The sequence below is a fragment of the Halichoeres trimaculatus genome, unplaced genomic scaffold (assembly GCF_033239565.1).
Source record: "Halichoeres trimaculatus isolate MK-OKI-2021-1 unplaced genomic scaffold, fHalTri1.1 fHalTri1_scaffold_5, whole genome shotgun sequence".
Taxonomy (NCBI): domain Eukaryota; kingdom Metazoa; phylum Chordata; class Actinopteri; order Labriformes; family Labridae; genus Halichoeres; species Halichoeres trimaculatus.
In genome coordinates this window covers 27,585,061-27,599,689 of record NW_027437183.1, presented here as the reverse complement: position 1 = coordinate 27,599,689, position 14,629 = coordinate 27,585,061, and the positions used below count along the sequence as shown (strand labels likewise).

The 14,629-nt window shown below is 39.4% G+C and overlaps 1 protein-coding gene across 1 annotated transcript in view; it reads left to right on the top strand.

Moving 5' to 3' along the window:
* The window catches only part of LOC141790731 (GDNF family receptor alpha-2-like), a 59,644-nt gene extending 46,211 nt beyond the window's left edge, over positions 1-13,433 (top strand). The window contains exons 7-8 of the mRNA XM_074670795.1: positions 2,722-2,864; positions 8,157-13,433. Coding sequence (XP_074526896.1) covers positions 2,722-2,864; positions 8,157-8,294 — 281 coding nt within the window. The 3' untranslated portion in view covers positions 8,295-13,433. The remainder of the gene's footprint in view (positions 1-2,721; positions 2,865-8,156) is intronic.
* Positions 13,434-14,629: the final 1,196 nt, after the last annotated feature.

The window sequence follows — 14,629 nt, the reverse complement described above, 5'->3', positions numbered from 1 at the left end:
AATACACACAAAATGCACAACCATTGTGTATATATGTATATATGTATATATATGTGTGTGTGTGTATATATATATATATATATATATATATATATATATATATATATATATATATATATATATATATATAGTGCATCTATATACCAATCATGGTGTCAGGTATCAGTGTATCGGTTCCCCCTTAAAAGCTGGATCACTATCGGTGGGAAAGGGGCCGTTCCAGGCAAACAGCTCCATGTATTTTTTCTCTGGCGCTCTTGGCCACTTGATTTAAAATGCTTCCTTTGATGCACTTTTTTTTGCTGCATTACCAGTCTACAGGGTATAAAAGTTTACATTTGAATAGAATTTCTGTACATTCTGAAGCATTGGTTTTACCAAAATAGTGCTAAATATTTGAATATTCTATAAATTTAAATACATATTTATTTACGTTTTTCCATCTACTCATTTTTTGCTTTTTACCCAAAACATTACCAGTCTTATCCCACAGTAGGGCATGCAGGTTATTATTTTACACTGGTATCGGATCAGTATCGGTATGGACTGATACCCAAAGCCCAGACATCGGTATCGGAACCAGAAAAGTTGGATCCCTACATACCATGCAATTACATATTGCACTCAGGTTGTTGTAACGCTATTTAATAAATGGCTTAAAAATTGAGAATGTTTTGTTTGTTTAATGTTTTACTATGTTGCCTAATGTATCGGTATGGATCGGGTATCGGCACAATTACATTTTAATAGATCGGATCGGAATGTAAAAAAAATTATCAGCCCATATGTATATATATATATATATATATATATATATATATATATATATATATATATATATATATATATATATATATATATATATATATATTCCTGTCAATCAGTGAATATACATATATATATATATATATATATATATATATATATATATATATTCACTGATTGACAATCAACTGATATTTCTGGCAAGAAAGGAACAAGAATAATTTCAGTATTTATTCAAACATGTGTCAGGACCAGCAGAAAGGGGATATTATAATTATACTCCTAACACGGTCTGAGCCCTGATTGTGTTTCTCACTTGTGTCTGCTCCTTTGCTCTCTCCTCCTTTATCTCTACCCCATCTGTCCCTGCAGGTAAGCTATGACCAGGGGCTCGAGGAAAACTTATCCAGAGTCATTAAAAAATTGAATTGCTATTGGCAATGAGCTTAATCACTCAGTGGAACATTTGGGTGCAGTAAAACACCCAGCTTGGAGGCCTTCAAGCCAACTGCTTTGATTTATGACTATTTCCCCATCTTATAGGATCTGTAGGGGAAAAGCGAATGAAAGCCGACCTGACAAACAGATGCGTAACATTACACGTCTCAGCAGTACTACATGGGCTCTTCACTGCTGGCATTAAAGTTAGGCTTCATTGGAGAGCTCTGTTCCTCTCTCTGTGCTTTCATTTCCACAGCAGCAGCCCAAATTACCGCTGTGTCGAACAGAATGAGGAACATGAAGGCTGCTTTTGTACACGTCAAGTGTGCAGGTGTCTGTGCACTATTTACCGTACAGTATGTGGACTTGCGTGGGCGTGTGCAGCACCATGTGGGTAGACGGAGGACAAGATAGACAAATCTATAGGGACGTGCATTTGTTGCGCGAAAGACCACTTTTGCATGTGTGTTCATCCGATTATGCATATGCACTTTATAAGTTTCCCATTTGTCCCTTGGGTGTTGGAGGGGAAACACTGTTTCTTCTTTGTTTAGGATTGTTTTGAATTTGATCAGTCACAAATCTATTCAAAGTCATCTCTGCATGCTGACCTTATAATGGAGGTGGTTGCCAAGCAATTACATGCCTTGCCTTCTCTCTGGCTGAACAAAGAGAAACAAGCCCAGTGTTTTAAATGGATGAGCGGTGAAAAGGTACTCAGCCCAGATTTTACCATATCTGGCTGAAAAGCTGACTGAACGCGGATTTATCACATTTTTGCAGGGGCTCGCACATGCACCCAGACACAGGAATCACACACATTTACAAGGCATGTGCAGGCGGATGCACAAGCACTCATAAGCATGCGCAGGCTGCTGTCTTCTGTTTGAGCTGATTGATTCGCGATTTTTAAAAGATTCCCTTTCTGAGTGTTGAACTGCCGGCAAACAATTTGGCGTTCATCATCTCGAGTGCCGACATTATGGCACTATTTGGTCAGCTCTTTGCAATTTGTGAGCGGCTGTTGTAACTTAAAAGGATCTTTGTAAGGAGCTGAGGACATGAACCCGACTTGTTTGTGTTTGATAAATGTGTTCATTGTGTCTCAGCAGGATTCCTTATAGAGGGATAATTGCTGGACGAATTGAAAAATAAACATGTCTGGCATTTAAAACAAGGCACAGCTTAAAATATGAAACACACAGTGGTTTTGGCCTTTTTTCAGATTTTTGAAACATCCACCCCCATGAAAGATTTCACAGTCGAACCTCCGATAGCTGTCTTTGATTAGTTTGGCGAACAACTCTCAAGCTTACTGACGAAGCAGAAAGACTGGCTCTCTGTGCTCTTTTTACTCCTTCCTTCCCTCAGTCCCTCTCCGCCCTCTCTTGCTCCCTCGGTTGCCAAAGATTGGGCAGGGGACCAAGAATTTGACTTAGAGCTGTCTGTCTGCTAGCTGGCTTCTTGCTGGGATGGCAGTCAAAAACAAATGACTTTATATCTCTGTCCCTGCAGGAAATGCCATCCAGGCCTTCGGTTATGGGATAGACAACATGCAGAACAAAAATGTGTCTGTCCCAGGCTCCTCCGCAGCCACAAAGACAGGATCGGATTGGTCAGCAGGCACCTCAGAACCTCCTTTTGTCACCATCCCAAAGGTAACTGATTTGCTTGGATTATTCATTGCCTTGGATTCAGCAAACACTAAATTCACATGCAAAATCAAATGCAGAGTCATAATCTAACGTCTGCTTGTCAGTCAGGTAGGCTTTTTGAATTGAGGCTATTAATCCTGGAGTCTATTATGTAATATATAGGTCACCTCATTGTGTGAGATTTATGTGAGGATGATTTTTCTCATGTTGATGGAGCCCAAATATATCCATCCATGTTAAGCAGGTTCCAGCAACTTCTTTGCATAAATTTGTTAAAATGGACCTATTACAAGAAGAAGTACACAAAACCACTCCCCCACTATGCTGCTATGAAAGGAGGATTTTGTAGAGAGGAGAAATCACGAAGCCAAACACGCTGCAGCATTCACAGTCACATCACATCCAATCTTTATGCCTGTTAAAGCAATTGGCACATCAGAACAGACGCTCGATGATAAGACAGTTTATGCTACACCCAAGATGATGACATTTGGTTGAAATATTATATTTCTCTCCCCTACAATGAAGTAGTGAAAGAAATGGGAGGTGGGGGTTTTAATCTGGATTAGAAGTTCTAAAATACTGGCCCAGGGCCTGTTCTCTGCTGAATGCAGTCTACTCTGAAGACTGCAGTCAACTCAGCTCTAACCGAGTTCACCGTCTGGAGCTGAAAACATTACTCTGCCGTGCTGCAAAAATGCATGTGCGTTTGTCTTTTAATGGGACTGTACTTCATTTCCTCTTCAGATTAATTGTGAAAATGACAGAAGCATATTGTCAGCCAAAAGCTCTCTGTCTCTCTGTCTCTCTGTCTCTTTTGAACATGCATGAAATATTTCCCTGCATTTTTGGCTAGGGGGTAGTGGTGGTGGTGGTGGTGGTTACTTTTTCTCTTTTTTGCTCCAGCTCTTGAGGTTGATTAGTTTCCACAATGAAAAATTGTTGGGCTTTACAGATGTATTTTAGATGCACCATGCAGCCCTCTGATGTAAGACTAACGATGTTTTTCACCTCTGCAGGAGCTCTGGTGATCAAGCTTCGCTGTATTAGACGCTGAAGTATTGAACTGTACTGTTAAACCTCCTGCACACCAACACTGACACTGCTGATGTTGTGATTTATGTCATTTTTAATGACTGTTATAGATACACAAATAAAAAAAGCATCCTGCAATGTTTTTGAATGAAATCTGCAAGCTGAATGAATGACTCCCATTAAGATGTCTGTTTTGAGTAATTCCAGGGGCTTTCACGGCCACTAAATGGTCACACTGCAGCTGCATCATGCAGCATTGTCCTTTTATGCAGAAACCCTCATTGTTGTTAGGACAGCAAATTAAAACCTTAAAAAATGTTGCAAAGCAGAGAATTAATGGACAAGCAGCACTGATAACAATAACACTGTGTGTGTGTTTTGGAAAGGTGTTGGAGAGGGGGAGCGTGAGCGAGCATGTGAGCAGGGAAATGGATCATGGAATTGCTTCTGTGTGTGTACGTCAGTATTGATGCACCGCTTTGCGCCTGTCTCACTGCAGCGTAGTGTTTAATTTATTGTAAAAATGGTAATTAGGAAACAATAAGACGTGTGATTACTCAAGCAGGAAGTTTATAATTAGAGAGGGAGCTGGTAGGGACATTTTGGGTGGCCCTGCGTTCTCAGACAACCATGGCTGGCAATTAAAACTTGTCAAACTTCCCTGGCAGATAAATTGGGGGAGTGTTGTTTTGGTATGAGTCCCCCTGGCAAAAGAGTGGCTGCCCAAGCTGTAAATCTCATGATGGTCAGTGTAGGCCCTGCAGAAGCCCACCTACATATGCATGTACATGTGTGGACAGATGATGGATAAATTGGAGACAGATGACCATGACACCCGAGGCCAGCCTTTGATATGAGTAACAATTTGAGATGAGCTGTTTTATAAACTGCTCATGTCAGCCAACCGGCTCTTTGTAAGCTGTAAAGACATATTCAGCTAATTTGGATGCATAATTATTCTAAATGTCAGTGCCAGTGGTTGTGGGTTTTTATCCTGTACTCAGTGTGTAAACATGTGGGCTGAAGCTTGGTCCTTAGAGCCCTGTAGTCAGAGTGCTGGTCTTCTAAGTCAAGATATGTTTATATGGAGAAAAACAAAAGGTTTCACATTATAATAACAAGCTTCTGTGGTGATCAACCAAGGGAAGTATAAACCCTAATTAGGTCTGCAGAATGATCCCAGTGATCATGTTTGTTTAAATAATAAAGTCCAGATTTCCAATACTTTCTCAAAACTCCTGTGAGGAACTTTCTTTTGTGTTGGTTTTGGTGTCCCCTTTGAACTCATTTGTATCTCTTTGATTATTTACTAAAAAAAAAAAAATCTGTGCGTGTGGAGTTTTTTCTGACAAAAAAAAAAGTTGAAACTAGGGCTGCACGATTATCGCAATCGCAATCGCAATGTCAGCACATGCAATTACGTAATCGCAAAAGAGGATATCGCAATCGCAATGTCAGCACATGCAATTCAGATTTTTCTCCATGATAACCAAGCAAATCTGTAGACTCATCATGACACAACTTTTTTATTAAATCGCAAGCACAATCGCAATCGCAATATTGTCCACCTAATCGCAAATCGCACCTTTTCCCCAAATCGTGCAGCACTAGTTGAAACATGTCTGTCATTGTTAATATTTGGTGTGGAAACAGTGATAAAGTCTCTTCATGTGCTAAAACACCTGACACCTACCCCTCAAATTTGTTTCAGCATTGAAAAGTTGTTTTTCTTCTTGTTTGCTTTAGTAGGTAGTGAAGATGGATCAGTGTTTAATTTAGACGGTTTCATAACCAATCAAAAAATCCTTACAGGGGCTTTAATTAGTTGCATTAGAAATACAAGAATAAAACAGAACACTGCGCTGATTCCCAGGTAGGAAATTAAAGTTTTTACTGTTTTCTTTGTGGTATAAAACATTAAAATTATGTTTAAATAGCTGTGAATAGATAAACCACTTACAGCTTGTTGTATTGATGTTTGATTTGTGTAACTAAAATGGGCCCAATTATTGCACTCAGAGTCCATAAAAGTGTCTAATTGTAAACACTGTAGTTCATTGTATCTACATGATAAACTACATCTGTTGACCCAGGTCACTGCAATCAAACTACACAGTGTGTACCAAGGGTTTTAGGTGCATTTAAGAGCTCATTTATCACTCACTTCTGCCTTCCTCATCCCTAGTTTTGGTGTGGGTCTCACTGATAAGATGGATTTTATACGTCTTACAGCTGTAATCCTGATTTAAATTTTAATGTCCTCACACAATAGAATCGTGAGCAAGGGATTCCTGAAGTTCAACAGTTTATTTTATTGCATATTGAGTTTCATATCCATTTTTCAAGTAAAACAAATACTGCATGAGAACTCTTCCCCCCAGCCCAATGACCATTGGGAAACTGGTGTTGCCTGTGTTCCCATGTAGCACTGTTGTGTGTTGATTTTCAGCTCAATTGGATAGAATTGATTGTGGACAGAAACTACGTAACTCAGGGTTATTCAATAAGTATAGCCTGGGGAAAAAGAGCTCTACTGCACCATAAATTTGACAATAACCTGACTGATAATGAAAATACTTGTTGTCCTCATGTGTAGATAGTTACTCGTCCATTGACGAATGACATACACTTTAATTATCATGCGTGTAAATGTTTTTCATCCCTCTCTTCCCCTGTGCGTGTATTTCAGCATGAATTAATGAGTGCATGTTTTGACACTGTCTGTATTCTATCACGTATGCGAGTGTATGCCTGTGTTTGTCCCGTGTGAGTGTGTGTGTGAGTGTGTGTGTGCGCCTTCTCACCAGCCTGAGTGTATGTGTGGATATTGGCTGCAACCAGAGATCTGGACTCATGTCAACAGGCTGCTACCACACATCACTGCCCTTGCTAATTAATTGGCTTTTAGTCGCGGGTGTGTTTGGTGCATTGTCAAGCTACCCATTGCTTTTTTCCCTCTTTTTTGGCAACTGTCATTTAACCATTTCTTGGGAGCATATGGAGCGTGAATGCTCACTCCCAGGTACTGTGATAACTGCAGCTATTTTAGACCCCCTCCTTTCTCTCCTTCCCTCTCCTTTCTTTTTCCCTTTACAGGAAAAATATGCCTCTCCTGTTACTATAATTCACACCGTTTTTTTCCCTTTGGTTATTTATTTTCCAGTTTATATGTTCCCTTGTTCTGTTGGAAGATGAGGTGCGGGTAGATAACATCAGAGTAGATGTTTTTTTCTGTGTACAGGGAAATGGACCAAAGTGCAATCTCTGCAAAGGTTACATTGGTGAAGATGAGTTGAGGGGATGGTGGTGGAAGAGGAGGAGGAGGAGGAGGAGGAGAAAATGTTTCATGTTCCTTATGATGTGCTTCTGTATTGCTGTGCTGGACTGAAAATGGTGCCTCTGCAAATTGAGCGAGACTACTTTTGACTTGGAGGCATGTGTTCTGCTTTGTGCAACAAGAATCAGAGGAAATTGAAAAAGTATTCAAAATGCCAACAATTTTAAAGAAGAGAACATAATAAGGCCATTGTTATTTGGATATAAAAGTGGAAGTCTGGAGGCCACATAGTTTAATAGCTGGGCTGATGTGTGTGCCATAATGTGAAGATTGAGGTCAGCCATGTTTACAACAGCACCTGTGCATATGAAGGCTTAAATATGTTTAATAACACAGTCAAACTGCATACAAGAGGACAAGATAGTGTTTTGTTCGCCTTCTACTTGCTGTAATTTATGCCTCATGAAATATTGAAGGGAAACCACAGCTGCTGCTGGCTTCTGTAGTGTGTCTTTGGCTTGGTAGCATGTTTTTCTTGTAAATAAAGTCTGTAATGATAGCTTTAAAAAGTGTTTAGAGACTTGCTGGCACAACCTTAAAGAGTTGCAGAAAAAAGAAAAAGTCCTCACAAGAAGCTCCCCTTTGTTGCCAACTTGTTTAAGAAGCAGAGAGCATACTGAGCAGCAGGGGCTTGAATTATACTTCACATATCAAAACATTTGGTGGATCAAATACTTAATGTCAGTGCCAAAGTGTCTCTGCCATGAATACATGTAATTTCTCACTTTTACTCTGACTTTTTGACTCAGAATTTCTCTTGTTCTCCCCGGCTCTGATCCTTTCTTGCCTCATCTCCCTCCTCTACTGCTACTCGCCCTCATCAAATGCCAGAAGAAGAAAGCAGCAGGAGTGACTGAGTCATGTCTAACCTTTACACATCTCTCTCCCTCCGTGTGTCCCTCTCTATCTCCCTCTCTGCCCAGTACCCTGAACCAAGAGACGGTGGCCTGGGCGAAACCAGGGGCCTGCCAGAGGATCACTCCGCTTGTCTGAGTGCCAACGTCTGGGCTCTGCTTCCCGGCCTGACTTTGGCTCTGGTCCTGGCCCAGCATGCCTTATAGAAGTGCCAGGAGGAGAAAAAAAGAGGTCATCCACCCACAAGCTGATCCCGAAAGCAGAAGGTGTTATTTCTAAGACTGATATTAAGAAGGCTGACTCTCTGGGCAGTTGACATTAAAGGCATTTGAGAAAGAGGAAAAAATCAAAACATAAACAAAGGGAGGAAGTGGAAAATATTCAGATTTTACAGTTGTGAATTTGTTGTTCAGTTGTTGTAATGTAATGGCAGACCACAACTGTGATGAATCACATGACTTTAAGAGGACCCTACAAGAGGCTGAGAGGGCCGCTTTTTGGGAACGACTCTCCCTCTGACTGAGAACCAAAAACTGAGGACTGAAGCTGATCATGTCAGAGACTTCTGCACTTCTCTCACTGAAGGAGGGAGACGGGGAATGAACAACATAATTAAATGAAGACAGGGCTGACAGGACTGAAATTGTTACACAGAGAAAAGGATTGAGCAGGAGGTAAATGTGGTAGAAAGAGAGAGAAGAGAAGAGAAAGAGGGAGAGAAGAGACATATTTCTGCTTTCAGTCACACTTATTTTGTCTTGAATTGGTTCTCGACTTAATCTTCTCTTGGATGAGCAGACCACAAATTTAGGGGCTGGCAAAAGAGGGGGGGTGATTACATTCTGTCTGTTCAACACAAGTGTAAACTCTAAACTGTAAAACCTACTCAGTGTTCTAAGTGTTGGTATAGTATCCGTGACCATAATCAATCTACCGTACAGCTCTTTCATTTGGGTACTATAATAAGCTCTTGTTAGCAGGCCGAGAAAAGAACTAAAGAAGTTATACGTTTATGGTTCTTTGGTTATTTGAGATGTTGTTGTTGACATCTGTGGATCGACGTCCACCTGCACATGTGTATATTTCTGTCTCTATGTATATAAACCTCACTTTTCTTTCATTTAAACCAAACAATATCATCAGTACCTTTAATGGACTCTACTGTAAGTTAAGATGGTTCTGTACAGGTACTAAAGGAAGGCCTTCATTATCTGCGTTTATATTTGTCTATAAAGGCTCAATCACAAAGAATGTATACAGGGATGAGATTAAATGAGCTCTAACTGCTTGGAAAGCCATAACCTGTGTGGGGGTGTGTGTGAGTGTGCTTGTGTGTGTGTGGTCAGTTATTACAACACTGGTGTGCCTGTGTTTACATGCAGGAGGAAAGTAGTTAATAAGCAGCAGCTGAAATTGCAAGAGTGGGAGTTCACTCTGCCCCCTCGGAGAGCAGAGGTTATGATGCATAGTGCAATTAACTGTAAGGTATTTGGAGAGGGCTTGTTGTGACCCAGACTTAAACTCTACCACGTCTCTTTTTACTGAATATTTTAAGAGGCAAAGATAGTATGAATAGGCACATTTTCTTGATACACACTTAAAGGAATAGTTTTGCTTTTAAAGTGTAGTTATAAGAGATATTTGCCAAAGCCAGTGGGTACACCGCAGGTAATGTGAACCAGCTGTGTCCGTAGACGGAAGGAGAAAGTAAAGGAGAAACTTCTCTGATACCTGAAGAGTGGGAGAGATTCCAAGTTACCTGGCGGCACAGATGTGTAACTGCAAGCCCAAGCCCACAAACTGAGAAAACGATGTGCTGTCACAACTTGTCTGATGCAGAGGACCCAAGCAGCTCACATACTGCTGCAGCCTCCATCACTCTCAAACCAGAGCCCACTGCCGCACTGATCGCCACTGTTCCTTTCTGATTGTCCAGATGAAAACCAGATGAGCTGGAATGAAATCTGTTTCAAAATTAATGTTCAGCCCTTACTGTTTTTTTGTTGCATGATTACTTGGGCTGACAAATGATAACAATCTTTTAATCCTGTTTCAATCCAATCATTGTCTATAGTTTACTCTAATCACAAGTTGGTCGTTTCATTTGAGTATTTGCTCTGAAATATTTTTATTTTTAGAAAGTAAAAGAGATCATGATTCCATTATGCAATGTATAATTCACACTGCTGGTAAAAAAATATCTTGTGCTTGGAAAAAATACTGTATATTTTTATTTTCTTGATGTGACATTTTGTAATACTTACGTCCTTCAAATTGCTTTCACACACACTTTCTCTTTTCCAACTTGACCTTAAACACATCCACCTACATCAAAGTAACCTTAAGAAACCTCATTTGTTGAGCTTACTAGCCTCCATCCGACAGATTTCAACACCAGATCATGAGTTTTCATTTTTAGGACATGCTACAAAGTTTAGGTGAGATTGTAATTCCTGTTAGCTGGGAGTTAAATTTCATTCTTTAATATTTTAAAGTTGCATTTTTGTGCATCAATGATCTCATTTACATTTAACAGACATGTATCAAATCAAGACACAATGTTATGTCACAGAGTCAATTAGAATCAGTAGCTGTATGATAAGATCAAATGTTAGTGATTTTAGGTTTTAAAAGAAGTGAGAAACTATTTCCTCTTTTATCCATTTAATTCTCAAGAAGGCTTATTATTTCCTCCACAAACTACCCACTGCACTGCCTTTATGATGAAATGACAATTTGTTAACCTGTTATTGACACATTAACTCTGACAGCCCAACCATGACACAACCCAGAGTGTGGACAGTATGTTTTTTTAGGACATGTTGGCTGTTGAAGGGTCAGACCAAGATCACTGTGTCACTATGGAGCCAAATTTGTTTCTTTATTATGCATTAAAAAAGGATAAATGACTGACGAGCTCATTACAGTCCCAGCTTTGGTCACAGTGTCTCAATCTCACAGATTTCGGCATTTTTATGTATAAATCAATACACTTTAATTAGATAGATAATCAAAACAAACCATCGTTATTTATGATGGGTGCATAGCAGTAGGACAGTAGATTTAAATTTAGGGCGTTCATGTCTCTAATAGTTGGGGAAAACAGCACAAGAAGAGCAACAAGTGTAACCTTAAAAGCATCAATACGACAGGAGAGTTACGTAAAACATGCCTGATGATCAATGTCTGCCTCCTTTCGTTGGCTCCTAGCGTCTCCTGTACCTGCATTAGAATGTGGGGGCGAAAGTTGTCATAACGTCTCTCTGAGGGACACTGACCAATCAGGTGGCTCCTTACAGTTTTCAGAGGAGGCCCCACCCATGAAGTTTAGGACGAAGCGCAAACAAAACTTCTGGTAGTGCAAACGAATCTGTGTTCCATGAGAGCAAAATTTTGATTTTTAAATTAAATTTGTTGATATATGAAGATAAAGTTTTAATCACAAACATATTATTTTGTTTTTTAAGGGCCAGAGCCCGCCAACATACGGTTGGACAAGAGCCCTATTGAAACCCTTGCCATCAATATTCTTCGCCTTTTTTCTTCTTTATTTATCTGCCAAAACAATCCCAAATTGCGTGCCTTTTGCTTGGACAAAACGCAAACACACCTAGCCCCAAAATTCACATGCCTGAAAAAAATGTACGAATCTGCTACTTGCCCGAAAATTAATGCTCCATAGCACCCCCTAGAGGCTTAAAACTGTAGCCCCTTGGGCTACTTTGAGCTACATCCCTGAAATTTTGTGTGTATAACGACCATGCAAATACATTGGCAAAAATATAATATAGTGCTGCTGCTTGCAGCTTTAATTGGAATAATGATTTATTTGCAATTTTTCTTTTGTTTGTTTTCAAATCTATCCTTTTTGATTGCATAATAAAGAAACAAATACCGCTCCATATGTCACCTGGATCATTTTACGATCTAATGCTCAAATCTGCGTCAAACTGAGATATAAAGGTATCAAAATTCACATTACATTAGTGGCTCAGACATCAAAGGCACAGACAACTGATTAGTGTGGTGCAAGTGTAAGAGCACATGTTTTGGGTGAATAAGCTTTAAATAAAGCGTTTACATGTTTTGAAATGGGCCATACACTTACACAGGAGAATACTGCTTTGGTTGGATTTTGCTAAAACTAGTTTTATTACATGGTAGACCTGACCCCATCTGTAGTGCCGCTTGATAGTCTAGCTTCTGTCTGCTTCTCTGGTCAGTCACTCAAGAAATTGGTCCCTCCACTGCACACTTAAAAAAACAACAAACTGTCCCTTCACAGATTACCATTTCTATCGTCTGAAAACTCTTGCCATGAAAAAGATGTGAACCTGTCCTGTGAGCCTGACTTCAGTAAAGCTGCCTTTAAATAAATGTGGTCATGAAGAAATAAACATTTTAGAAAATATGTGAATTTGCTTCCAGCAAAGAGTTTGATATGAAGATCAGTAACACCTCCTGTAAGCTAAAGCTTTTGCCAGCAGTCAATTAGTATAGCTTAGCATGCAAACTGGGCAAAGGGGGGAAACAGCTTGCACGGTTTGGACCTTAAGCTTCTAAATATGTCCTCTTAATTACTTTGATTAACCTCTGATTTCATTACTTTTTTTTCTTTTTAGAGGCAGTGTAAACATTATACATGCTCTTTGAGGAAGGGCAGTGTGAAGGCATGTTAGCTTTTGGACAAAGCCCATATTCATCTATTTATTTACTGTTGTGTTGGACTATCCAACTGGTGGCTTCATAATTAATGCATATGCATACATTAAATGATCACAATATGTCATTCATATCTTGGGGTGCCTGTTTGACCTTTTGGTTAAATCTCACATCTCATGCACAGAAGCTGAGCCCTGTGGATAAAACATACTGAATATTGGCAAATATCCAATACAGTGCACTTGCATTAAAATCAACACATACAATCCCTATAAGGATTACCCAGTAGTTGTCTTCCACAGTTATCCCTTCTCCTATCATCTGGTACAATCCCTCCTCTGCATCCAGGCTACTTCAAATATTAGCATACCCAGAAAGACAAAAGCAGAGATTACCTGAATATAATTATGCACAGAACAAAGCCTGTGGATTGTGCTCTTTGTGTTGTAGCCATGTTGGGGAGATCTCTTCATGGATAGCAACCAAAAGGATGAAAGAATGTGAGTTTCATACTAAAATCTTAGCCTACCAGAATAATTACTTCTGGGAGAATGAGTAAAGTTTGTTGGGAAGTTTTCTCTGTTATCAATGACACTCTGATGTCTTCTTTTATACAAAGACTTCAGGATATATGTGATTTATTCACCCCATATTATATGGAACGCAACAGCAGCGAGACTGGAAAATGCAGAAACTTTTTTATATATATATCTCTACAATCAGAATAATGCTCTCCCCTGATGCATTGCTTCTCTTCTCAAATCATAAATCATCTGAAAAAAGATTAAAACCAAACATGGCATTTTTGGAGATGAAAGATGTTATTTAGTATGTTTATGTTTAAAGATTTCTTTCCTAACGGATGTTTTCTATCACTACAGATCAGTGTTTTCACCAAAGTGTTTGAGTCTTCAGGCAGAAGATCAAATATAATGTGTTGCATACGACTGAGCCAAACAGCTCGATGGTTAAAAAGGCTTACAATCTGTCACAGGAACGGATGTCAAACCAACTTTTTCTCATTAACAGGTGTGGTCATGTCTGGTAAGAATAACAGAAGTTTCCATGAACTGATGCGCTTACAGCTCTGGGCGTCTGAGGATAAACAATGTCAAATACTTGTTATATGTGTAAAACTTGATATAAGCTCCACAGCTGAGCAGCAGCACAGTGTTTGATGTTGTTGGTCCGACTTGTTATCACTTGGTACGTCAAAAGATATGGGACTCAGTTTCAGTTTGGAGAAATTTCCACCTGTCTCCAAAGAAACCATCCTAGATTCGTAACATCAGTCATCATTTTATGCCGCCAAAGTATGTTCAGAGATAAAAGGATCCCGAATGTATCAGTTATGTGTGCTTGCTGTCTTAAAAACACACACACAAACATCTATTGGAGCTATTCTTTGATCAGATATTTTTCCTGGCAATACTGCAGTCACTTTGAATTATATTGTTGTGGTGGTAAAGTTTACAATCTCCTTGAAATTAAATTTAAAGTAGAGAATGCATGTTATGAAGAGTAATTTAACTGAGTTAGTAAAATCAGAAATGGGACCAGTGCACGAAATAGTTCAGATTAGACAAATGATCGTTTGTCAAACACATGTCTGCAGCATCAAGAGTAAAACACAGGCTCTGTGTTTGAGAATCAAACAGACTTACATGAACATTAAACAATTTCAGAGAGAGAAATCCATCAAAGATGAAGCAGAGCTGCCAGTTCTCTGGCAAGAACAGCCTCAGCAGTACATAATGCAATACAGCAGTAATACAGTGCAGACCTCATCAGACACAACCCAGAGCTCAAGTCTCAGACACAGACATGGGTCCATTTTTAGGCATGAAAACCTTCTTATTTTCTCCCAAGTAATGACAGA